Source organism: Scyliorhinus torazame, chromosome 2 (assembly GCF_047496885.1).
Source record: "Scyliorhinus torazame isolate Kashiwa2021f chromosome 2, sScyTor2.1, whole genome shotgun sequence".
Lineage (NCBI taxonomy): Eukaryota > Metazoa > Chordata > Chondrichthyes > Carcharhiniformes > Scyliorhinidae > Scyliorhinus > Scyliorhinus torazame.
The window spans coordinates 344,846,688-344,874,004 of NC_092708.1; the positions used below are offsets into that span (position 1 = coordinate 344,846,688).

The 27,317-nt window shown below is 44.9% G+C and overlaps 1 protein-coding gene across 7 annotated transcripts in view; it reads right to left on the reverse strand.

Moving 5' to 3' along the window:
* The window catches only part of LOC140403127 (MAPK/MAK/MRK overlapping kinase-like), a 407,571-nt gene that overhangs the window by 257,940 nt on the left and 122,314 nt on the right, over positions 1 to 27,317 (reverse strand). For all 7 annotated transcript variants that reach the window (XM_072490807.1, XM_072490826.1, XM_072490798.1 and 4 more), the window contains 2 exons: positions 3,511 to 3,589; positions 3,295 to 3,343 (listed from right to left, as the gene is read on the reverse strand). In XM_072490807.1, coding sequence (XP_072346908.1) covers positions 3,295 to 3,343; positions 3,511 to 3,589 — 128 coding nt within the window. The remainder of the gene's footprint in view (positions 1 to 3,294; positions 3,344 to 3,510; positions 3,590 to 27,317) is intronic.

Consider the following 27,317-nt stretch of genomic DNA (forward strand, 5'->3'; position numbering starts at 1 on the left):
AAGGTGGAACAATTTCCCGTCTGTTATCTTCCTACCTGTGGGGTATTTGCTGCAGATGAGATGCAGTGCTGCAGCAAGGAAAATGGAGAAGAAAGATGGTGGAGGAAGATGTTATTTTCTGCTTTGAGCTACACTGGCTATATCACAAGACATAAATGTCTATCTTGCTGATCTCATTCTATTGCCCCTCTCTCTGCAATGATTGAGAGACTTCAGTTTCCTACTGAGCCTGTGTTGAGCTACTGATTCAACTGCTATTTCAGCTTCAGTCTGTTCCTGGTCACAGGTTATACATGCATCTCATTATGACCATGCACAGAATCAAGCTCTCGTCATCTTGCAAAACCCTAGTCATTGGCCAACGGTCACCCTCTGCCAAGACAGTGTAGCAGTCTGCGTCAAAAGTTTAGGACCTGCAACTCAGGACCCACATGGACAACTCCCAACAGTGACAGACAAGACCGCACCACCAAAATTCAGGAACTCCGATGCATCAACATCAACATTGCCACCCTAAGGGTGACGCAACATGCAGGAGATGGCCAACTGAAGGAAGAAAGCAGTGGTTACACCTTTTTATGGACAGGCCTTCCAGAAAAAGGAACACCTTCACGGGGTGGGCTTCACCACAAAAATGAACTTATCTGATCCCTCAGGGAGTGGAAAGAGCCCAGGAGATGAAAGCAACTGGCAGACACCGAGGACGTGCACGGTTTCTTCAGGAGTGTCAAAATGATCAATGGCCAAAGCACTCAAGGGCCCATTCCACTGTCAGCCAAGCATAGAGGGGAGTTCATTATGGACAGAGATGCAGGCAGTCAGTACTCATTTGAGTGAACTCGGACTTTAATGTCCTTAACTCTAGTTCTCAATACCCCGTCCGACTAAGTCTCAGCAGTACCCTGGTCCAGAGCAAAGTTGAACGTTTGAAAGCTGAAATACAACAAGGCCTCTGGGACAGATGGAATCCCTGCTAAAATTCTGAAACTCAGCAGAGATACATTTAGTCAGAGATTCCTTTTACTCACTTCTGCAATTATTTTCATTAAACATCACAATCAACTCCTTCTTGGTATCATCAATTAATAGAATGAATGAACATACTTATGCAGCATTTTTTCTCATGACAGAAAATTGTTTCACAGCCAATAAATTTACTTTTTGATGTGTAGTTCATATTATTACATAGGCAAACATGGCAGCCAATTTCTGTTTAGCACGGTGCCATAACAGCAAATAAATGAATAATGATTGGACTACATTTTGTGTGGTACTAATAAACAGCTAGAGCCGTATTCCCACCCTCTTGGCTAACCAGAATGTTGAAGATGGGAATGAAATTACAGTAAATGGGGTAATACATGTAATTTTATTCACAAAATAGCTCACAAAAAAAATGTTTTTGGAATACAGGAAATATATAATAGAATATTATATTGTGTCACCTTGTGCAACAAAAAACAGACAAGGGCCGTGGGAATCTGCATAGGATAATAATAATAATAATAATAGCTTATTGTCACAAGTAGGCTTCAATGAAGTTACTGTGAAAAGCCCCTAGAACAACCTGGCAAAGAGGCAAAGATTAATCCACAATAAGTCTCTACTGTTCATCGCATGGACTTTCCAGTTAGAGAAGCTCTATACTTCACATTGCAATGACAGACATCTGCATCCAGGCTGTCTGCCATTGTGAAGAAGCTGGAAATAAATCAGAAATGATGCCCATGGGGCCCCATTGAAACAAAACAGAATTGCCATATTTACAAAACATTTTTTAAAATAATGGGTGGAATGCTCCCGTTGCAACTAAGCGCCGCGGGGGCATTAACGTGGAATGTTCCCACTGCAGAGGTGGGCTGGTAAATACACCGACATGGGGGTGGGGGGGGGGGGGGGGGTTTGCAGACCTGGATGGCGTATAGTCCACTGTTGTATCTGGGTGCCATACTAAAAAAGTGCCCAACTGACTCATTATTAAAGAAAGAAGATGGACTGCCTGAAAATGAAGACAGATTTCTGTGGGCACTCGGACCAGAAGATGGAAATCCTCAGAATGAAGATGGATCTCCGGGAACATCCTGAGGCTGGAAGCTGGACCCTCCCCAGGACACCAAATCTGATGGTCCCCCTGCAGTTGCACCCCTAACCCGCTGCTGTGATGTTCCAGCATCCAGAGTTGTGGGCTGCCTCCATCCTGATCTCCAGAAGCAGCTCCAGGCATTATTCAGCTGAGTCCCAACATCTGCACACTATTTTGTTCCAAATGTATTTCACGTGAGTGTGTTTTCCCACTCGCATCACAGAGAATCCAGCATGAGGGGTCGGACCTACATATTAATGGGATGCAAAGGAGGCTCATGACGGGCTTTGGCTGGCAGCACCAGCGGAAAATCCTGCTTTAAATTTAAGTCAGCATGAAACCAATTTCTGGGCCTCCTGTTATGTTCTCCCTACATCCCCACCATTGAAACAGCTGAAGGGATTTGGGAGAATTCCACCCAATGTTTTCCTTCTTGGGCAATTCCTACCCCTGGTTGAAACTGTACTCCTGGCTTCATTTACTACCCCAAATACTAGGACTCACTAACAGCAGGAAAGGTTTGAGTTCACTGATCCCAATCACACCATTTCTTATGCCAATGTTTTTTTCTGAGGCAGACAGAGGTCCCAACACCAACAAGGCACCACAGAATTCCCAATGTAAGCCTAGAATCCTCACACTTGGTGTGGTTTCTCATACACCATTTGTACCCATTGTTCACTTTGCCCTCCCACCAATTTACAGCAGGAGTGTACCAAAATAGCCTTGGACTTTCGATCTCAAGGTCTCAACATGTAATATATTAATTGAAGTATATTATAATTTAGCATCCAAACCTCCTACAATTTTGTACAAGGCCTAATTAATTAAAGATTGCGAATATCAAATTTAGTTTCTTTACATTCTGTATGCCAGATCTTTTTTTACAAAGGCATAATGCTGTTTTTTGTGCTTGTGAAGGTGACAAGGATCAATATGCCAAATGAAACACTTTACTTGGCCAACTCATGTTAGTGACAAACAATTCTAGGTTATACACTTAGATACAGAGTAAATTTCCTTTACTCTGCTTTAATTTCAGAAGTTCATTCATTCAATTCAATGTGAACTTTCGAACTGCCCCATTTCTCAGCCAAGCATTTCCTCCTGGAAACAGCTAGGTTTGGTTAATCATCATAAAGTGAGGGTGTAAGCTAGCACCCTATTACTCCATACTACAGAGCATTGAAGGACTATAGAAAAATAATTACCTTAATTAAAATATTTTCGGGCTTTACATCACGGTGAAAAATCCCATTTCTGTGATGAATATAAGAAGCTTTTGTAAACAAATAAACAGCCATGATTTGGCAATACAATCATAGTCCTTAAAATTAAACATTTTAAATTAATTGTAAATTAACTCAGTTTATTATTCTCTAGAAAATATTTAAGATGCTTATTTTCACTGTTGATACTTTCCTTACCTGTGCATGTAATCAAGGGACTTACATAGTTGATACATGTAACTCTTTATTTTACCTTCCGGTAATGGGTTCCTCCGCCCTGAAAATAAGAGTGTTCTGTAAATCTCACTAAAGTCAACTGTACTCAACAATAACTACATCTGCAGTCTGTTGGCTATATTCATAGACAATGTAATTCAAACACACTTTCAAAACATTCCCAGGATTTGGATTTGGTGATTGTACTGAGGTGCAGTGAAAAGTATTTTTCTGCCTGCAGCTCAAATGGATCATTTAGTACATGAAAAAAAAAATACATAATAGGGCAACACAAGGTACACAATGTAAATAAATAGACACTGGCATCGGGTGAAGCATACAGGAGTGCAGTATTAATCAGGTCAGTCCATAAGAGGGTCGTTTAGGAGTCTGGTAACAGCGGGGAAGAAGTTGTTTTTGAATCTGTTCGTGCGTGTTCTCAGACTTCTGTATCTCCTGCCCGATGGAAGAAGTTGGAAGAGTGAGTAAGCCGGGTGGGAGGGGTCTTGGATTATGCTGCCCGCTTTCCCAAGGCGGTAGCGGGAGGTGTAGATAGAGTCAATGGATGGGAGACGGGTTTGTGTGATGGACTGGACTGTGTTAACGACTCTCTGAAGTTTCTTGCGGTCTTGGGCAGAGCAGTTGCCATACCAGGCTGTGATGCAGCCAGATAAGATGCTTTCTATGGTGCACCTATAAAAGTTAGTAAGAGTCAGTGTGGAGATGCCAAATTTCCTGAGTTTCCTGAGTAATTATAGGCGCTGTTATACTTTCTTGGTGGTAGCGCCGACGTGGATGGACCAAGACAGATGTGCACACCTAGAAATTTGAAGCTGTCAACCATCTCCACCTCACACAGTTGATGCAGACAGGGGTGCATACAGTACTTTGCTTCCTGAAGTCAATGACCAGCTCTTTAGTTTTGCTGGCATTGAGGGATAAATTGTTGTCGTTACACCACTCCACTAGGTTCTCTATCTCTCTCCTGTATTCTGATTCAGCATTATACATAGAACATACAGTGCAGAAGGAGGCCATTCGGCCCATCGAGTCTGCACCGACCCATTTAAGCCCTCACTTCAACCCTATCCCCTTAACCCAATAACCTCTCCTAACCTTTTTGGACACTAAGGGCAATTTAGCATGGCCAATCCACCTAAGCTGCACGTCTTTGGACTGTGGGAGGAAACCGGAGCACCCGGAGGAAACCCACGCAGTCAGGGGGAGAACGTGCAGACTCCGCACAGACAGTGACCCAGCAGGGAATCGAACCTGGGACCCTGGCGATGTGAAGCCACAATGCTAACCACTATGCTACCGTGCTGCCTCTATGCTCAAGATCCGACCCACTATGGATGTGTCGTCAGAAACTTGTGGATGGAGTTGGAACCAAATTTTGTCACGCAGCCGTGTGTGTATAGGGAGTATAGTAGGGAGCTATGTACGCAGCCTTGCGGGACCCGGGTATTGAGGACTATCGTGAAGGTGTTGTTTATTCTTACTGATTGTGGTCTATCGGTCAGAAAGTCAAGGATCCATTTGCAGAGTGAGGAGCCAAGTCCTAGGTTTTGGAGCTTTGATATGAGCTTGGCTGGGATTATGGCGTTGAAGGCAGAGCTGTAGTCAGTAAATAGGAGCCTGATGTAGCAGTTCCTTATTGTCAAGATGCTTCAGGGATGAGTGTAGGGCCAGGGAGATGGCAGCTGCTGTGGACCGTTTGCAGCGGTATACAAATTGCAGTGGATCTAGGCATCCTGGAAGTATGGAGTTGATGTGCTTCATGACAAACCTCTCGAAGCACTTCATTCGATTGATGTCAGGGCCACTGGACGGCAGTCATTGAGGCACATTGCCTGGTTCTTCTTTGGCACCAGTATGATGGTGGTCTTCTTGAAGCAGGCGGGGACCTCGGAGCGGAGTAGGAACAGGTTGAAGATGTCCGCGAACACATCTGGCAGTTGGGCCACGCAGGCTCCGAGTGTATGACCAGGGATCCAATCCGGCCCGTCGTCTTCCGAGGGTTCACTTTCAGGAAGGCCGATCTGACTTCGGAAGCTGATACGGCGGGTCCGGGACGGCTGGGGCAGTCGACAGCGGACTGATGGTTTCCTGCTCAAACCAAGCATAGAATGCATTGAGTTCATCGGGGAGAGGTTCGCTGACACCAAAGATACTGCTCGGCTTTGCTTTAATGCCCGTTATGTTGGTTAGACCTTGCCACAACTGACGAAACGTAAAACAGCAAGTGGATAGAAGGGGCATTACTTTATTTCAGATTCCTCTTACTCAGTCTGTTCAATTTTAAACTAATTTCAGAGCAACCGATGGAAGTGGCTTAACATTTTGAGTTCTAAACATTCTAATGCCCTTTCCTTTACATAATAATAGAATAAGAATAAGAATCTTTATTGTCACAAGTAGGCTTACATTAACACTGCAATGAAGTTACTCTGAAAAGCCCCTATTCGTCACAGTCCGGCGCCAGTTTGGGTACACAGAGGGAGAATTCAGAATGTCCAAATTACCTAACAGCACGTCATTCGGGACTTCTGGGAGGAACCGTAGCACCCGGAGGAAAGCCACACAGACACAGGGAGAACCTGCAGACTCCGCACAGACAGTGACCCAAGCCGGGAATCGAACCTGGGACTCTGGCGCTGTGAAGCAACAATGCCAACCACTGTGCTGTGTTGCCCTATATTCACCAGCATAGATATTGGGCACAATTTAACATTCTCCTATCCGATCTTCCCTACTCTCCCTTGCTCCTCCTGGCACGCAACCAGTGCTATAAAGACACATTTGTGCACAGACACAAAAACCTTCTGAAAGCCTACTCAAAGTATACTCATGAGAAAACAGCGACAAAATTTGTGGTTTCACAGCTTGTATTTTTTGAGACAGACTCTAATTAAAAGGGGAATCTCAGAAAGGAAACTGACTCTCCCAGTTTCTAAGGAAACTAAGACTGAAACGGGAGACAAAAGGTGGGGGACTAAAACTGGTTGAAATGATGATTATCTCAGCGATACAGGCAGGCTAAAGAAGACTGTGGCTAAATCCTGAAAACGTGAATAGGTGAACATACAGTTGCTGCTACTTGAAGATAACAATGGGCAGCACTGTGGCACAGTGGTTTGCACTGCAGCCTCAAGGCGCCGAGGACCCGGGTTCAATCTCAGCCCCGGGTCACTGTCCTTGTGGAGTTTGTACATTGTACCCATGTCTGCATGGGTCTCACCCCCACAACCAAAAGACATGCAGGGTATGATGATATGAATAATGTAAGTTTGTACATAATGTTATGCACGATCTTCGACCACTTGGTGGCACTGCAAACCCATCACGTCACCATGCGATCTGGGAGTTGGTCGTGTTGGGAGATAGACATATTTGCAGTAGTTCCACGAGAGTTGTTTAGTGTTAGTTGTTTGTTAGTTAATTTATCCTAGTTATCTTACCATACAGTTTGTTCTATAAAATTATTTAAAACTACATGTTCAGTAGATTATCATGGTACCAGGCGTGATGATTTAACCAGAACTTGGAAGATTCTGTACAAGACCATTTGAACCACTGAAGATAACTCTGCAGGATAAGACAGGGAACAAATTTTTGCGACTAACCTTGCAAGCTACTGCATCTTGTGCTCAACGCGCGGTAAAGCTTCAAAGCCTGGAATGAAAACTATCAAGGCACCTCACAGCTTCAGTTTACCGGTAATGTAGACAAAAATTATAGGGTATTCAAGTAGCAGTTTAAACTTTATGTTGCAGTCCTTAGGCTGCAGTCACAACCCAATGAAAGGCGTATCACATTGCTGCTCACTGTAGCAGGTCCTTAAGCAATTGAGATCGTCAACACTTTCGCATTTGAAGACAAGGCTGACGGCAAAAGCTTTGAAGAAGTGCTTAAAAGATTTGTTCAGCATCGCTCCCCTAGAAAAACCAAAACCTTAGAGTGCTATAAATTCCATATGCGAACCCAGAACGTGGGAGTGGCATTCGATAGCTTCCTCACTGACTTGCGATTGAAAACGCAGTCGTGCAACTTCGGCACACTCCACTCATCGATGATGCGAGACCAGATAGTTTTTGGAATCTCCAATAATAAAGTGCGTGAGCGGCTACTATGGGAAACAGACCTGAAACTTGAAAGTGCCGTTCAAATATGTCACGCTAGTGAGCTTGCTGCAAAGTAGCTCAGCACGTTAAATCTCCGTAGCTTTGCCGCAAAGGCAGAAGAGGCAGCAGACGCCATTAGTGAGGTGACACAGCTGAATAAGAAACATGCTCCTCGTGCAGGTGGCCATTTTGAACAGCCGACCCAATCCTCCATGATATTCCAGTGATGCGGCACTCAATATTTGCCACGAAGATGTCCAGCTTTTGGACTGATCGATTCCAAATGTGGCAGTGCAAACCACTTTGCCTGGCAATATTACTCCCGTTGGATACTTGGGCGACCAAGACCTTTCACTTGGTAGAGGGGACAGACAGCAAAGTCCTGTCTGTCATTGGTACGATTTTCAGTGAGAGAGCATCAACTGCGAACAGCCAACTGGAAATTGAATAAATTATCCCCACTTTGGAGAAATTGGCTCTAGAGAAGCACAATGATTCAGCCCTTGGAATAGTTCTTGCAATGGATTCCCAAGTACTCAAGGCCAGTCCATCAAAGCATTTGCAGGAAGAACAGATGGATACATCTTCGTGCACATGACAAAGCATGCATCAGTACATCTGTTGAGGATGAACCATTAATTGAGGCTAAATCACAAAGTGACGAAGGAATGCCTAATGTTGAGGACATTGATCTATCTCACATACTGGAAATGCGAGGGTGTACAGATCATTCCTGAAGTTGCACACTTGCCTGCAACTTTAATCGCGTCCTAAGGTATGCCAAATTAGATGCATCACCAGTTGATGGGTGTACGGTACAGCATTCGAGTGCAAGCTTCATAGGTCAACCACAACTCCTCAATCCAGCAAAGGCTCCAGGAACAGCTGGAAGAGCAGAAGATCCAGAAACAGCGGGCGGGATTCTCCGGTCGCCAAAGCCGAAATAGAGTTTGGCGATCGACCGGAGAATCACCGTTCACAGCCGAATCGAGGGCGGCGCTGCTTTCGCAATGCTCTGCCCATTCCAAAGCGGTATACTCGGGGAGTACGCTGCACGCCCTATCGACGGCCTCAGGACATGGCGGGAGGCCCACCCCCCCGGTGCTCTGCCCTAGACTGGCCGAGATCCCAACGGCGTTGGTTGAATGTGTGGTCTCATCCATCGGGAACTTAGCGTGGCGGCTGCGGACTCAGTCCAGTGCCGCCACAGTCAGGGGAGGGCCGATCCGCAGACAGGGGGAACTTTGCCAGGGGGTGGTCTGGGGTGTGTGAGCCAGCCAAAGGGGGGCACTGTTTCGCAGGGCGGGTCCGCGAGCAGCCGGCGCCATGCTGCTGGCCACTGCCATGCGCGACCATGAACCTGCAATTCTCCAGGCCGTATCGGCAGCTAGAGCCGGGTGCTCTACGCTGCCTTGATGCTACTAGCCCCCACCCAAACGGAGGATTGGTGGCCGTTTTTTTTTACAAAAGAAAGGAGATGTGATGATATGCATAATGTAAGTTTGTACATAATGTTATGCACAATTTCCGACCAGGTGGCATTGCAAACCCAGCACATCACCATGTGATCTGGGAGTTGAGAGTTAGTCATGCTGGGAGATGGACGTATTGCAACAGTTCAACAAGAGTTGTTTAGTGTTAGTTGTTTATTAGTTAATGTATCCTAGATATCTTATCACGCAGTTTGTTCTGTAATAAATTATTTTAAACTAGATTATCATTCACTTCGGCCAGTCTACAGAACATGACACAGGGTAGGTGGATTGGCCATCCATTGTCGTAAGCAGAGGTTTTGCAGATGTGTACCATTTGTGGTGAAGAGCATACCCACGAAACCTGGGTTGGTTGTGTATTGCTATGAACTGGGGATCAGGCTAAATCCTAGAAGAGGAGCTGGAATTCTTGTGCAGAAACCCAGTTTTGAAGGAACTTCTAATGGAGACTGTTGTACTTAGTGGACTGCTGAGCAAATTTGTGAGATCTGTCTTAGTTGTATCTGCCATTTAATTTACAGTTCATAATCAATGGTAATTTTCCGATCAATTTATGTTCAACTTATATTGATTCTGGGTTTTAAAGTATAAATGGTTATCAAGGATAATACTTAGTGTTTGCTTTCTTTGATTCTATATGTGAAGGAAAACCATTTTGTTTTAAACCTGCGGATTCTTTCTTTGTAAATAACGGAGATGTTGGATTTTGTCTTTTGAAAAGAAAATTACTGGTCTCATCTGAGATCATAACAAAATAGAGGGGAAAAAATACAGCTTGGCTCGAGGCAGGAGGAACTAAAAAAAACATGCATCATTGAATAGAACAATAAATGAAAGAGAGCGAAAAACTGCAGATAGGCAAATTTTGGAAGCCAAATTTTAGAAGCCATAACAAGGGAAAGGAGGAAAGATCTCTCTTCTGTAGTATTGAAACCCATAAAAAAAATGAAAAATTACAGCACAACATTGAAAAGGCAGAATATTCCAACAAAAGAGAAACATTATGGGAAAGAGGTAAAAGATTAAAAAGGGACAAAAGAACAGTCTAATTTGTATAATGTTTTGTTAATCAATTTGTGCATATTTGGAGAGCTCACATATTTTATTAGGTTTCTGGGGTCTAAACAGTGATTTGTAAAATGAAGTAATATATTCTATGCTATGCACACAAGTAAAATGCAAACAAATACATCTATTTGTTATGTACATAAACTATGTTGTTACAAATCAACCTTTAACAAAAATAATGCATTACATTAACCTGTTCAGTTAACTTGCGTCCTACAGCATGCAAAATAATAGATTACAAGCCAAATTACAAACAATAAAACTTTCCTGTATGTATGTTATGTTTTCCTTTCTAATTTTGCTGGATAGTTCACCCACCCCAAATCTTTCGAATAAAAAGTATAAATACACCTAAAGAAAAAGTAACCTTCAAAGAACAAAGAAAGGTACAGCACAAGAACAGGTCCTTCGGACATCGAAGCCTGCGCCGATCATGCTGCCCGTCGAAACTAAAATCTTCTACACTTCCGGGGTCCGTATCCCTCTATTCCCATCCTATTAATGTATTTGTCAAGATGCCCCTTAAACGTTACTATCGTCCATGCTTCCACCACCTCCTCCGGCACAGAGTTCCAGGCACCCTACCCTCCGTGTAAAAAAAACTTGCCTCGTACATCTCCTCTAAACCTTGCCCCTCGCACCTTAAACCTATGCCCCCTAGTAATTGATCCCTCCACCCTGGGAAAAAGCCTCTATCTATTCTGTCTATGCCCTCTATCAGGTCGCCCCTCAACCTCCGTCGTTCCAGTGAGAACAGAGTTTATTCAACCTCTCATCATAGCTAATGCCCTCCATACCAGGCAACATCCTGGTAAATCTCTTCTGCACCCTCTAAAGCCTCCACATCCTTCTGGTAGTGTGGCGACCAGAATTGAACACTATACTATACTCTTTATACCTTTTTCAAATTGTGTGTGTCGGGGGTAAACTGAAGTGACATCGCAGAAAAGCTGTGACCCGAGTGGCTGGTTGGGAATCTACACTAAATTTTAAAAAATTAAGCATTGGTAACTAATTAAACATAATTACTTAATTATAATTTAGTGGGGTATCTAAGCCAGAGATCGGAGAGTACTATATTTAGCTTTCGCATTTATATTAGAAATCTAGTGCTAGGAAACAGATAGTTAACAGTACCTTTAAAATAAAAAAATTAAAATAGAAACATTTTTAAAATAGCTTTTAATTTTAATTAATTGACGCAATGTCAGTTAGAGGGGTGCAGTGCTCTGACTGTGAGATGTGGCAGGTCCGGGAGGCTTACAGCGACCCGCTGGCTTCATCTGCAGAAAGTGCACCCAACTGGAGCTCCTCACAGACCGCATGGTTCGGTTGGAGCAGCAATTGGATGCACTTAGGAGCATGCAGGTGGCGGAAAGCGTCATAGATCGCAGTTATATAAATGTGGTCACACCCAAGGTGCAGGCAGAGAAATAGGTGACCACCAGAAAGGGCAGGCAGTCAGTGCAGGAATCCCCTGTGGTTGTCCCCCTCTCGAACAGGTATACCCCTTTGGATACTGTCGGGGGGGATAGCCTATCAGGGGAAAACAGCAGCAGCCAGAGCAGTGGCACCACGGCTGGCTCTGATGTTCAGAAGGGAGGGTCAAAGCGCAGAAGAGCAATAGTAATAGGGGACTCTATAGTCAGGGGCACAGATAGGCGCTTCTGTGGACGTGAAAGAGACTCCAGGATGGTATGTTGCCTCCCTGGTGCCAGGGTCCAGGATGTCTCCGAATGGGTAGAGGGCATCCTGAAGGGGGAGGGCAAACAGGCAGAGGTCGTTGTACATATTGGTACTAACGACATAGGCAGGAAGGGGCATGAGGTCCTGCAGCAGGGGTTCAGGGAGCTAGTCAGAAAGGTAAAAGACAGGACCTCTAGGGTTGTAATCTCAGGATTACTCCCTGTGCCACGTGCCAGTTAGGCTAGAAATAGGAAGATAGAGCAGCTAAACACGTGGCTAAACAGCTGGTGTAGGAGGGAGGGTTTCCGTTATCTGGACCACTGGGAGCTCTTCCGGGGCAGGTGTGACCTATACAAGGACGGGTTGCATCTAAACTGAAGAGGCATAAATATCCTGGCCGCGAGGTTTGCTAGTGTCACACGGGAGGGTTTAAACTAGTATGGCAGGGGGGTGGGCACGGGAGCAATAGGTCAGAAGGTGAGAGCATTGAGGGAGAACTAGGGAATAGGGACAGTGGGACTCTGAGGCAGAGGAGACAGGGAGAAGTTGCTGAACACAGCGGGGTCTGGTGGCCTGAAGTGCATAGGTTTTAATGCAAGAAGTATTACGGGTAAGGCAGATGAACTTAGAGCTTGGATTAGTACTTGGAACTATGATGTTGTTGCCAGTACAGAGACCTGGTTGAGGGAAGGGCAGGATTGGCAGCTAAACGTTCCAGGATTTAGATGTTTCAGGTGGGATAGAGGGGGATGTAAAAGGGGTGGCGGAGTTGCGCTACTGGTTCGGGAGAATATCACAGCTGTACTGCGGGAGGACACCTCAGAGGGCAGTGAGGCTATATGGGTAGAGAGCAGGAATAAGAAGGGTGCAGTCACAATGTTGGGGGTTTACTACAGGCCTCCCAACAGCCAGCGGGAGATAGAGGAGCAGATAGGTAGACAGATTTTGGAAAAGAGTAAAAACAGGGTTGTGGTGATGGGAGAATTCAACTTCCCCAATATTGACTGGGACTCACTTAGTGCTAGGGGCTTAGACGGGGCGGAGTTTGTAAGGAGCATCCAGGAGGGCTTCTTAAAACAATATGTAGACAGTCCAACTAGGGAAGGGGCGGTACTGGACCTGGTATTGGGGAATGAGCCCGGCCAGTTGGTAGATGTTTCAGTAGGGGAGCATTTCAGGATCAGTGACCACAATTCAGTAAGTTTTAAAGTGCTGGTGGACAAGGATAAGAGTGGGCCTAGGATGAATGTGCTAAATTGGGGGAAGGCTAATTATAACAATATTAGGCGCGAACTGAAGAACATAGATTGGGGGCGGGTGTTTGAGGGCAAATCAACATCTGATATGTGGGAGGCTTTCAAGTGTCAGTTGAAAGGAATTCAGGACCGGCACGTTCCTGTGAGGAAGAAGGATAAATACGGCAATTTTCGGGAACCTTGGATAACGAGAGATATTGTAGGCCTCGTCAAAAAGAAAAAGGAGGCATTTGTCAGGGCTAAAAGGCTGGGAACAGACGAAGCCTGTGTGGAATATAAGGAAAGTAGGAAGGAACTTAAGCAAGGAGTCAGGAGGGCTAGAAGGGGTCACGAAAAGTCATTGGCAAATAGGGTTAAGGAAAATCCCAAGACTTTTTACACATACATAAAAAGCAAGAGGGTAGCCAGGGAAAGGGTTGGCCCACGGAAGATAGGCAAGGGAATCTATGTGTGGAGCCAGAGGAAATGGGGAAGGTACTAAATGAATACTTTGCATCAGTATTCACCAAAGAGAAGAAATTGGTAGATGTTGAGTCTGGAGAAGGGCGTGTCGATAGCCTGGGTCACATTGAGATCCAAAAAGACGAGGTGTTGGGTGTCTTAAAAAATATTGAGGTAGATAAGTCCCCAGGGCCTGATGGGATCTACCCCAGAATACTGAAGGAGGCTGGAGAGGAAATTGCTGAGGCCTTGACAGAAATCTTTGGATCCTCACTGTCTTCAGGTGATGTCCCGGAGGACTGGAGAATAGCCAATGTTGTTCCTCTGTTTAAGAAGGGTAGTAAGGATAATCCAGGGAACTACAGGCCAGTGAGCCTTACTTCAGTGGTAGGGAAATTTACCGGAGAGAATTCTTCGAGACAGGATCTACTCCCATTTGGAAGCAAATGGACGTATTAGTGAGAGGCAGCATGGTTTTGTGAAGGGGAGGTCGTGTCTCACTAACTTGATAGAGTTTTTCGAGGTCACTCAGATGATTGATGCAGGTAGGGCAGTGGATGTTGTCTATATTGAATTCAGTAAGGCCTTTGACAAGGTCCCTCATGGTAGACTAGTACAAAAGGTGAAGTCACGCGGGATCAGGGGTGAGCTGGCAAGGTGGATACAGACCTGGCTAGGTCATAGAAGGCAGAGAGTAGCAATGGAAGGATGCTTTTCTAATTGGAGGGCTGTGACCAGTGGTGTTCCGCAGGGATCAGTGCTGGGACAGTTGCTGTTTGTAGTATATATAAATGATTTGGAGGAAAATGTAACTGGTCTGATTAGTAAGTTTGCAGACGACACAAAGGTTGGTGGAATTGCGGATAGCGATGAGGACGGTCAGAGGATACAGCAGGATTTAGATTGTTTGGAGACTTGGGCGGAGAGATAGCAGATGGAGTTTAATCCGGACAAATGAGGTAATGCATTTTGGAAGGTCTAATGCTGGTAGGGAATATACAGTGAACGGTAGAACCCTCAAGAGTATTTAAAGTCAAAGAGATCTAGGAGTACAGGTCCACAGGTCACTGAAAGGGGCAACACAGGTGGAGAAGGTAGTCAAGAAGGCATACGGCATGCTTGCCTTCATTGGCCGGGGCATTGAGTATAAGAATTGGCAAGTCATGTTGCAGCTGTATAGAACCTTAGTTAGGCCACACTTGGGAGTATAGTGTTCAATTCTGGTCGCCACACTACCAGAAGGATGTGGAGGCTTTAGAGAGGGTGCAGAAGAGATTTACCAGAATGTTGCCTGGTATGGAGGGCATTAGCTAGGAGGAGCGGTTGAATAAACTCGGTTTGTTCTCACTGGAACGATGGAGGTTGAGGGGCGACCTGCTAGAGGTCTACAAAATTATGAGGGGCATAGACAGAGTGGATAGTCAGAGGCTTTTCCCCGGGGTAGAGGGGTCAATTACTAGGGGGCACAGGTTTAAGGTGAGAGGGGCAAGGTTTAGAGTAGATGTACGAGGCAAGTTTTTTACGCAGAGGGTAGTGGGTGCCTGGAACTCGCTACCGGAGGAGGTGGTGGAAGCAGGGACGATAGTGCCATTTAAGGGGCATCTTGACAAATACATGAATAGGATGGGAATAGAGGGATACGGACCCAGGAAGTGTAGAAGATTGTAGTTTAATCGGGCAGCATGGTCGGCACGGGCTTGGAGGGCCGAAGGGCCTGTTCCTGTGCTGTACATTTCTTTGTACTCCAAGTGTGGCCTAACTAAGGTTCTATACAGCTGCAACATCACTTGCCAATTTACATACTCAATGCCCCAGCCAATGATGGCAAGCATGCCGTATGCCTTCTCGACTACCTTCTCCTCCTGTGCTGCCCCTTTCAGTGATCTCTCTGACTGTCAATACTCGAGGGTTCTACCATTCACTGTATATTCCCTACCTGTATTAGACCTTCCAAAATGCAATACCTCACATTTGTCCGGATTAAACTCCATCTGCCATCTCTCCGCCCAAGTCTCCAAATGATCTAAATCCTGCTGTATCCTCGGACAGTCCTCATCGCTATCCACAATTCCACTAACCTTTGTGTCGTCTGCAAACTTACTAATCAGACCAGTTACATTTTCCTCCAAATCATTTGTATATACTACAAACAGCAACGGTCTCAGCACTGATTCCTGCGGAACACCACTAGTCACAGCCCTCCAATCAGAAAAGCACCCTTTCATTGCTACTCTCTGCCTTCTATGACTTAGTCGATTCTGTATCCATCTTGTCAGCTCACCTCTGATCCTGTGTGACTTCACCTTTTGTACCAGTCTACCATGAGGGACCTTGTCAAAGGCCTTACTGAAGTCCATGTAGACAACAACCACTGCCCAACCTGCATCAATCATCTTTGTGACCTCCTCGAAAAACTCGATCAAGCTAGTGAGACATGACCTCCCATTCACAAAACCATGCTGCCTTTCGCTAATACATCCACTTGCTTCAAAATGGGAATAGATCCTGTCTCGAAGAATTCTCTCCAATAACTTTCCTACCACTGATGTAAGGCTCACTAGCCTGTAGTTCCCTGGATTATCCTTACTACCCTTCTTAAACAAAGGAACAACATTGGCTATTCTCCAGTCCTCCGGGACATCACCTGAAGACAGTGAGGATTCAAAAATCTCTGTCAAGGCCTCAGCAATTTCCTCTCTTGCCTCCTTCAGTATTCTGGGGCAGATCCCATCAGGCCCTGGGGTCTTATCCACCTTAAAATTTTTCAAGACGCCCAACACCTCGTCTTTTTGGATATCAATGTGACCAGGGCTATCTACAAACCTTTCTCCAGCTCAACATACACCAATACCTTTTCTTTGCTGAATACTGGTGCAAAGTATTCATTTAGTACCTTCCCCATTTCCTCTGGTTCCACACATAGATTCCCTCCCCTGTTTCGGGGAAGCGGGGAATCTGGAGCCGCTGCTGGTGAGGGCAAATAATGAGGCTAGGGAGAGGGGGGAACTTCCCCCTACACTATCATAGTCATCCATCTCCCTGATACTGAAGAAAGATGAGGATCCGGAGCAGTGCAGGTCCTACCGTCGGATATTGTTGTTAACTGTGGCGCCAAGTTGCTGGCAAATGTGTTGGCCTCGCGAATCGAGGACTGTGTCCCGGGGTGGCAGGTGAGGATAAAACGGAGTTTGTGAAGGGGAGGCAGTTGTGAACAAATGTAAAGAGGTTACTTCACATGATTATGATGCCCCCGGAAGGGCAGGAGCAGAATTATGGGAGTTTTGGAGGACTTTGACCGGTGGATACAAGCTGAACATGGGAAAGAATGAGGTGTTCCCGATTGAGACCAGAGGGCAGGAGATGAGGTAGGGGAAACTGCCGTTCAAGGTGCTGGGGTAAGCTGCACGTATTTGGGCATCCAGGTGGCGTGAGGTTGGGTGCAACTGCATAAGTAGAATTTTGCTTGGTTGGTGGAGCAGATGAAGGGGGATTTTAAGAGGTGAGATGTACTTCCATTATCATTGGTGGGACAGGTGCAGTGAAAATGATGGTGCTGCCAAGGCTCTTGTTTATATTTCAGAATCTCCCGCTCTTTGTTCCGATGAAGGTCAATGTGTTGATTTTGGTGTTTGTGTCGGTGGAGAACACCCCATGGGTCAAGAGAGCGTTTTTGGAACAGGGGCGGGTGGGGGGGCTGGCTTTGCTGCATATAATGGATTATTATTGCATGCCTAACTTTGCTATGGTTAGTGGGGAAGGGATCGGTATGGGGGCGGCATCTTGCAGGGGAACAAGCTTCGGGGCATTGTTGACAGCGCCTCTGCCGCTCTCGCCAGCCAAGTACTCCGTGAGCCCAGTGGTGATGTCGGCTTGGAGGGGATGGGGCAGTGGAGAGAACAGAGACTGGACAGTGCCTCAGTGTCGGTACTGATTTGTGACAACCATAAGTTTACGCTGGAGGGGCTGAACATGAGGTTCTGGGGTGGCGGCAGAGGATTGAGCAGTTTGGGGATCTGTTCATAGGTTGCAGCTTTGCGAACTTAGAGGTCCTGGAGGAAGAGTATGAGCTGCCCAGTGGGAATGGGTTTAGATACTTACAGGTCCGGGATTTTGCGAGGAGGCAGGTGCCGTCCTTTCCCAGGTTGCCATCCCCGGGGCTGCAGGATAAGGTAGTCGAGGGAGTAGGGGAGGGGAAGGTGTCCGAGATTATAAGGAACTGATGGACTGGGAGGGAGCGCCGATGTTGATGTTAAACCGAAGTGGGAGGAGCAGCTTCAGATGTGGGAAGACGCCCTACGGAGGGTGAATGTATCCTCATGTGCAAGGCTCAGCCTTATTCAGTTTGAAGTGGTTCACAGGGCACATATGACGGTGGCAAGGATGAGTTGCTTCTTTGAGGGAGTAGAGAATAGGTGTGGACAGTGCGCGGGGAGGCCTGCGAACCATGTCCACATATTTAAAAATGTTTTAATTATCTTAATTGTCACAAGTAGGCTTACATTAATACGGCAATGAAGTAATTGTGAAAAGCCCCAAGTCACCACATTCCTGCGCTTGTTCAGGTACACAGAGAGAGAATTTAGAATGTCCAAATTTCCTAACATCACGTCTTTCGGGACTTGTGGGAGGAAACCAGAGCACCGGAGGAAACCCATGCAGACACAGGGAGAATGTGCAGACTCCACACAGACAGTGACTCAAGCCAGGAATTGACCCTGGGATCTTGGAGCTGTGAAGCAACAGTGCTATGTCCGAAACTGAAGGGGCTCTGGCAGGGGTTTGCAGATGTAATGTCTGAGGTGTTGGGGGTAATCTAGGCCGTTGCCTTCCTGATAGCCCGGAGACCAATTTTTCTTGGATGGAGGGACTCGGAGCCGCCGAAAGAGGGAGTGTGGGTAAGTTACCTGGCAGAATTCCTGAGGTTGGAAAAGATCAAGTTCTTCTTGAGAGGGTCGGTTGATGGGTTCACTCGGAGGTGGAAGCCATTCATTGACTTCTTTAAGTTCTTTAAGGAGGATTGAGGTGTTGTTATGGGCGAGGCGTTCAGAACCCCAAAATGTATCATGGAGTTCAACCAACCTCTCCCTTTAATGCTATTGTTGCTTTTCCGAGCACACGGTTTGTTCTCCAGGTGTGATATTACAGTTATGGACACGTGGGTTTTTAAACACAAAACAATGTTTATTCTATGAACTCAATTTAACACTTTTAAATAAACATTGGATCTCTTAACACCCCCTTAAAGGTTCATTGCTTAAACATCCGTTTCTTAAAGGTACTCTCACATGACACCTCCCCCCAAGAAAAAAAATAAACCATCAACTTCAAGATGGTTTCATTTTTCACTTTTGCACCATCCACTAAAAAATGCACACAATAAATATCTTTTCGTTTTTTAAAAAACCACACGCAAACAGGTATAATAATATAGTCCATTTTTCTTCGTTCTTCTTCCTCCAACTGAAAACTTTCTAAATTGATCTCATTCATGACAAAGCATAGGCTATCACATTTTCCCGTTCTGCCACATGTACTATTTTTAAATGAAATGGCTGTAACAATAAACTCCAGCGAAACAGGTCACATAAATATGAAAATGTTGCAAAGCCAGCACCAAACTCAAAGTCTCCTTCTCAATCGTCGAATATTTTTTCTGGTGAGAATTCAATTTCTTTGAAAAATAACCAACAGGCTGCTCTAGCCCTTCGTCGTCGTCTTGTAGAAGCACCGCACCTACGCCCACATCGCTCGCATTAACAGCCACTTTGAAGGGTTTGGTATAATTTGGGATGACTAACACAGGAGCAGTGGTTAACACAGCCTTCAGGCCGTCAAATGCCTGTTGTCACTCCGCTGTCTACTGGAATTTGTTACGCTTCTTAAGCAAGTCCATCAGTGGAGAGACCACACTGCTAAAATTAGGTACAAATTTCCGGTAAAATCCACTCATACCAAGAAATCGCATTATTTCCCGTCGTGTCGAGGGCATCGGGAACTCCCCAATAACTTTCGTTTTCACATCCCGTGGGACCAGTCGACAGTGTCTCATTGTATGGCCAAGGAAAATGACTTGGGCTTTTCCACATTCACTTTTGGCTAGCTTTATCACCAAACCCGCCTCCTGAAGTCGATCAACTAACTCCCTCAGATGTTTCAAATGTTCTTTCCATGTCTGGCTGAAAACTACCAGATCGCCGATGTATGCCGCACAATTGGGTAATCCTGAAACAACTGTATTAGTTAACCGTTGAAATGTTGCTGGGGCATCTTTCATGCCAAATGGCATAACTTTGAACTGGTATATACCATCTGGAGTCACAAAAGCTGAAATCTCCTTCGCCCTTTCAGATAAAGGTACTTGCCAATAACCTTTCAGTAAATACAATTGGAAATAAAAGCGGATTGTCCCACTTTCTCAATGCAATCCTCCAAACATGGGATAGGATAAGAGTCCGTTCTTGTAACTGCATTCACCTTTCGATAGTCCACACACAACCGTTGGGTACCTTCTGGTTTAAGTACCATCACTATGAGTGAGCTCCATTGGCTGCAACCCACTTCAATTATGCCATTTGTAAGCATATTCTCAATCTCTCTGTTAACCTGTGCCAATTTTAAAGGGTTACGTCTATATGGATGTTGTTTGATCGGAACAGCATTTCCCACCTCTACATCATGTATAGCCATTTGAGTACTTCCCAATTTATCTCGACAAACTTGCCCATGTGATATCAATAACTCTTTCAGGTCAGTTTGTTTTTCCTCTGGAAGGTAACTTAACAATTCATCCCAATTTTTAAGAACATCCTCATTTTCCAATTTAATTTGAGGTATGTCAAATTCAAAGTCATCTGGATTTGGTTCGTCACTTTGAGTGAGAATCATTAAAACCTCCTTTTTCTCTCCTTCCCTTTCAAAGCACCTTTTAAGCATATTCACATGACACACTTGGTGAGACTTCCTTCTATCTGGCGTTTTTACCACATAATTCACCTCACTTAATTTCCTTTCAATCTGATACGGTCCACAAAACCTAGCTTTTAAAGGCTCCCCTACCACTGGTAACAACACTAAAACTTTATCCCCACTGGCAAAATTACGAACTTTGGATTTCTTGTCCGTTACCCGTTTCATCACATTTTGTGCAACTTTCAAAAGTTGTCTAGCCAATTCACCTGCTCTATTTAATCGTTCCCTAAAATTTGAACAGTAATCCAATCGTGTAATTTCCGATTTCTCACCCACCAATTTTTCCTTAAATCAATTTAAGTGGTCCTCTTACCTAATGACCAAAAATTAGTTCAAAAGGACTAAATTTGGTTGACTCATTAGGTGCATCCCTAATTGCAAACATTACGAATGGGATTCCTTTATCCCAATCCTCTGGATAATCTTGACAATACGCCCTCAACATTGTCTTTAATGTCGGATGCCACCTTTCTAATGCTCCCTGCGATTCTGGATGGTACGCAGTTGATTTAAATTATTTTATTCTGAAGTTATCCATAACTTCTTTGAATAACTTTGAAGTAAAATCCGATCCTTGATACGATTGAATTTCTGTGGGTAGTCCATATCTAGTAAAGAATTTAAGTAACTCCTCCACAATCCTTTTAGCTGTAATATTACATACTGGAATGGCCTCTGGAAACCTAGTAGACACATCCATTATAGTCAAACGATATTGATTCCCACTTTTTGTTTTAGGAAGCGGTCCTACACAATCGATTAGGACCCTTGTAAAAGGTTCCTCAAATGCTGGAATGGGTATTAAGGGCACTGGTTTTATCACTGCTTGAGGTTTCCTATCATTTGACATGTGTGACGTGATTGGCAAAATTTAACTACATCTTTATGTAGTCCAGACCAATAAAAATGTTTCTGGATTTTAGCTAGAGTTTTCCTTATTCCCAAATGACCTCCCATTGGTACCTCATGTGCAACTCGCAACACCTCCTTTCTATACCCTACCGGCAATACTACTTGATGAACTTCTGCCCACTTTTCACCCACCTGCATATGTACAGGTCTCCATTTTCTCATCAAGGCATCACTTTTACGGTAATAACACGCTGGTACCAGATTAGGAAGTTAGAGGTCAGTAAAGAGGCAGCAACTAAAGCCAGTAAGATACTAGATAATAAACTCAATGTGACTAAGGGGAAGAGTAGACAGGGAAGAGATGATGAACGCAAAGGGACAGGTGGTCTGAGGTGCATTTGTTTCAATGCGAGAAGTGTAGCAGGTAAGGCAGATGAGCTTGGGCTTGGATTAGTACCTGGGAATATGATGTTATTGGTATTACTGAGACTTGGTTGAGGGAAGGGCAAGACTGGCAACTAAATATCCCAGGGTATTGATGCTTCAGGAGGGATAGAGAGGGAGGTAAAAGGGGTGGAGGAGTTGGATTACTGGTCAGAGATGATATCACAGCTGTGATTAAGGAGGGCACGATGGAGGATTCGAGCACTGAGGCAATATGGGTAGAGCTAAGAAATAGGAAGGGCGCAGTGGAGGTACAAATATGTAGACAGATTATAGAAAAATGTAGGAGCAATAGGGTGGTCGTGATGGGAGATTTTAACATCCCCAACATTGAATGGGACTCATGTAGTATTGGAGGCGTAGATGGAGCAGAATTTGTAAGGAGCATCCAGGAGAGTTTTTTAGAGCAGTATGTAAATAGCCCAACTCGGGAAGGGGCCAAACTGGACCTGGTAGTAGAGAATGATCTCGGCCAGGTGGTTGAAGTTTTAGTCGGTGATTACTTTGGGAATAGCGATCACAATTCCGTAAGTTTTAGAATACTCCTGGACAAAGGCGAGAGTGGTCCTAAAGGAAGAGTGCTAAATTGGGGAAAGGCCAAGTATAACAAAATTCGGCAGGAGCTAGGGAATGTGGATTGGGAGCAGCTGTTTATGGGTAAAACCACATTTGAAATGTGGGAGTCTTTTAAGGAAAGGTTGATTAGAGTGCAGGACAGACATGTCCCTATGAAAATGAGGGATAGAAATGGCAAGATTAAGGAACCATGGGTGACGGGTGGAGTTGTGAGACTAGCTAAGATGAAAAAGGAAGCATACATAAGATCTAGGCGACTTAAAACTGATGAAGCTTTGGAGGAATATCGGGAAAGTAGAACAAATCTCAAACGCGCAATAAAGAGGGCTTAAAGGGATCATGAAATATCTTTGGCTAACAGGGTTAAGGAAAATCCCAAAGCCTTTTATTCGTATATAAGGAGCAAGAGGGTAACTGGAGAAAGGATTGGCCCACTCAAAGACAAAAGAGGGAATTTATGCGTGGAGTCAGAGGAAATGGGTGAGATTCTTAATGAGTATTTTGCATCGGTATTCACCAAGGAGAGGGACATGACGGATGTTGAGGCTAGGGATGGATGTTTAAATACTCTAGGTCAAATCGGCATAAGGAAGGGGGAAGCTTTGGGTATTCTAAAAGGCATTAAGGTGGACAAGTCCCCAGGTCCGGATGGGATCTATCCCAGGTTACTGAGGGAAGCGATGGAAGAAATAGCTGGAGCCTTAACAGATATCTTTGCAGCATCCTTGAGCACGGGTGAGATCCCGGAGGACTGGAGAATTGCTAATGTTGTCCCTTTGTTTAAGAAGGGTAGCAGGGATAATCCAGGGAATTATAGACCTGTGAGTTTGACGTCAGTGGTAGGCAAACTGTTGGAGAGGATATTGAGGGATAGGATCTATTCACATTTGGAAAAAAATAGGCTTATCAGTGATAGGCGGCATGGTTTTGTGCAGGGAAGGTCATGTCTTACAAACCTAATACAATACTTTGAGGAAGTGACAAAGTTAATTGATGAGGGAAGGGCTGTAGATGTCATATACATGGACTTCAGTAAAGCGTTTGATAAAGTTTCCCATGGCAGGTTGATGGAAAAAGTGAAGTCGTATGGGGTTCAGGATATACTGGCTAGATGGATAAAGAACTGGCTGGGCAACAGGAGATAGAGAGTAGTGGTGGAAGGGAATGTCTCAAAATGGAGAAAGGTGTTCCACAGGATCCGTGCTCGGACCACTGTTGTTTGTGAAATACATAAATGATCTGAACGAAGGTATAGGTGGTCTGATTAGCAAGTTTGCAGATTATACTAAGATTGGTGGAGCTGCAGATAGCGAGGAGGACTGTCAGAGAATACAGCAAAATATAGATAGCTTGGAGAGTTGGGCAGAGAAATGGCAGATGGAGTTCATAGACAAAGACATAGAACATTACAGCACAGTACAGGCCCTTCGGCCCTCGATGTTGCGCCTACCTGTGAAACCACTCTAAAGCCCATCTACACTATTCCCTTATCGTCCATATGTCTATCCAATGACCATTTGAATGCCCTTAGTGTTGGCGAGTCCACTACTGTTGCAGGCAGGGCATTCACGCCCTTACTACTCTCGGAGTAAAGAACCTACTTCTGACATCTGTCCTATATCTATCTCCCCTCAATTTAAAGCTATGTCCCCTCATGCTAGATATCACCGTCCGAGGAAAAAGGCTCTCACTGTCCACCCTATCCAATCCTCTGATCATCTTGTATGCCTCAATTAAGTCACCTCTTAACCTTCTCTCTAACGAAAACAGCCTCAAGTCCCTCAGCCTTTCCTTATAAGATCTTCCCTCCATACCAGGCAACATTCTGGTAAATCTCCTCTGCACCCTTTCCAATGCTTCCACATCCTTCCTATAATGCGGCGACCAGAATTGCACGCAATACTCCAAATGCGGCCGCACCAGAGTTTTGTACAGCTGCAACATGACCTCATGGCTCCGAAACTCAATCCCTCGACCAATAAAAGCTAACACACCGTACGCCTTCTTAACAACCCTCTCAACCGGAGTGGCAGCTTTCAGAGATCTATGTACATGGACACCGAGATCTCTCTGCTCATCCACACTGCCAAGAATCTTACCATTAGCCCAGTACTCGGTCTTCCTGTTATTCCTTCCAAAATGAATCACCCTCACACTTTTCTGCATTAAACTCCATTTGCCATCTCTCAGCCCAGCGCTGCAGCTTATCTATGTCCCTCTGTAGCTTGTAACATCCTTCCGCACTGTCCACAACTCCACCGACTTTAGTGTCATCTGCAAATTTATTCACCCATCCTTCTACGCCCTCCTCCAGGTAATTTATAAAAATGACAAACAGCAGTGGCCCCAAAACAGATCCTTGTGGTACACCACTAGTAACTGGACTCCAGTCTGAACATTTCCCCATCAGCCACCACCCTTTGTCTTCTTCCAGCTAGCCAATTTCTGATCCAAACTGCTAAATCACCCTGAATCCCATGCCTCCGTATTTTCTGCAGTAGCCTACCGTGGGGAACCTTATCAAACGCTTTACTGAAATCCATATACACCACATCAACTGCTTTACCCTCATCCACCTGTTTGGTCACCTTCTCAAAGAACTCAATAAGGTTTGTGAGGTACGACCTACCCTTCACGAAACCGTGTTGACTATGTCTAATCAAATTATTCCTTTCCAGATGATTATACATCCTATCTCTTATAAACCTTTCCAAAATTTTGCCCACAACAGAAATAAGGTTCACTGGTCTATAGTTACCGGGGTTGTCTCTACTCCCCTTCTTGAACAATTTGCTATCCTCCAGTCTTCTGGCACTATTCCTGTAGACAAAGATGACTTAAAGATCAAAGCCAAAGGCTCAGCAATCTCCTCCCTAGCTTCCCAGAGAATCCTAGGATAAATCCCATCTGGCCCAGGGGACTTACCTATTTTCACACTTTCCAGAATTGCTAACACCTCCTCCTTATGAACCTCAAGCCCTTCTAGTCTAGTAGCCTGAATCTCAGTATTCTCCTCGACAACATTGTGTTTTTCCTGTGAGAATACTGATGAAAAATATTCATTTAGCACCTCTCCTATCTCCTCGGACTCCAAGCACAACGTCCCACTACTGTCCTTGACTGGCCCTACTCTTACCCTAGTCATTCGTTTATTCCTGACATATCTATAGAAAGCTTTAGGGTTATCCTTGATCCTACCTGCCAAAGACTTCTCATGTCCCCTTCTGGCGCTTCTGAGCTCTCTCTTTAGGTCCTTCCTAGCTAACTTGTAACTCTCGAACACCCTAGCTGAACCTTCATGTCTCATCTTTACATAAGCCTCCTTCTTCCTCTTGACAAGTGTTTCGACTGCTTTAGTAAACCACGGTTCCCTTGCTCGACCACTTCCTCCCTGCCTGACAATCCAGGCAAATGCGAGGTGATGCATTTTGGAAGATCTAATTCAAGAGCGGACTATAAGGTCAATGGAACAGTCCTGGGGAAAATTGATGTACAGAGAGATCTGGGAGTTCAGGTCCATTGTACCCTGATGGTGGCAATGCAGGTTGATATAATGGTCAAGAAGGCATACAGCATGCTTGCCCTTATCAGACGGGGTATTGAGTACAAGAGTCGGCAGGTCATGTTACAGTTGTATAGGACTTTGGTTAGGCCACATTTGGAATACTGCATGCAGTTCTGGTCGCCACATTACCAGAAGGATGTGGATGCTTTAAGAGAGGGTGCAGAGGAGGTTCACCAGGATGTTGACTGGTATGGAGGGTGCTAACTATGAAGAAAGATTGAGTAGATTAGGATTGTTTTCGTTGGATAGACGGAGGTTGAGGGGGGACCTGTTTGAGGTCTACAAAATTATGGGAGGTATGGACAGGGTGGCTAGCAACAAGCTTTTTCCAAGAGTGGGGGTGTCAATTACAAGGGGTCACGATTTCAAGGTGAGAGGGGGAAAGTTTAAGGGAGCTGTGCGTGGAAAGTTTTTTTACGCAGAGTGGTGGGTGCCTGGAACGCTTTGCCAGTGGAGGTGGTAGAGGCGGTCAGGATAGCATCATTTAAGATGCATCTAGACAGATATATGAACGTGCGGGGAACAGAGGGAAGTAGATCCTAGGAAAATAGACTCCAGGTTTAGATAAAGGATCTGGATCGGCGCAGGCTGGGAGGGCCGAAGGGCCTGTTCCTGTGCTGTAATTTTCTTTGTTCTTGGTATACTCTCAGATTCCTCTACCGTATATGCTTTCTGATATATCCGTTTTATTTCTACATCTTTCTGTTGTAACTCCGCCACTTTTCCTGAACTAAAAATATCCGCCTCATCCTCCACCTGTTCTTGTTCTTTTTCAAACATCTGATCAAAAATCGTTTATGATAATTGCAGTTCAGCTTCATCTTCACTCTTTGATTTCTTCTCTTGTCTTAACCTGTGACTTTGCGACCTTGTTACTACACAATCTGGAAAAATCCCAGGATATTCGTCCTTCAATACTTCAGTTGTCTGATTTTCCACTGGCTTATCAACCACAGTAGGCATCACTCCCACCTGCGATCCAGCTAGATCATTACCCAAGATAAACTGTATTCCTGGACAAGATAGTTTCTCTATTACTCCTACTACCACTTCACCACTCTTCACTGGACTTTCCAACTTTACTTTACATAATGGAACGCTACTCCGCTCACCCTGAATTCCACATATTACCACCTTTTCCGGCAACATTCTTCCCAAACTACATAATTCTTCATCTCTTACCATTAAAGATTGACTAGCCCCTGTATCTCTTAAAATTGTGACTTCTTTACCTGTTCTTCCTGATACACATGAGTAAACTTTACCCACACAAGTAAATTCTTTAAAGACATCTGGCACCGTCTTAACAATTAGT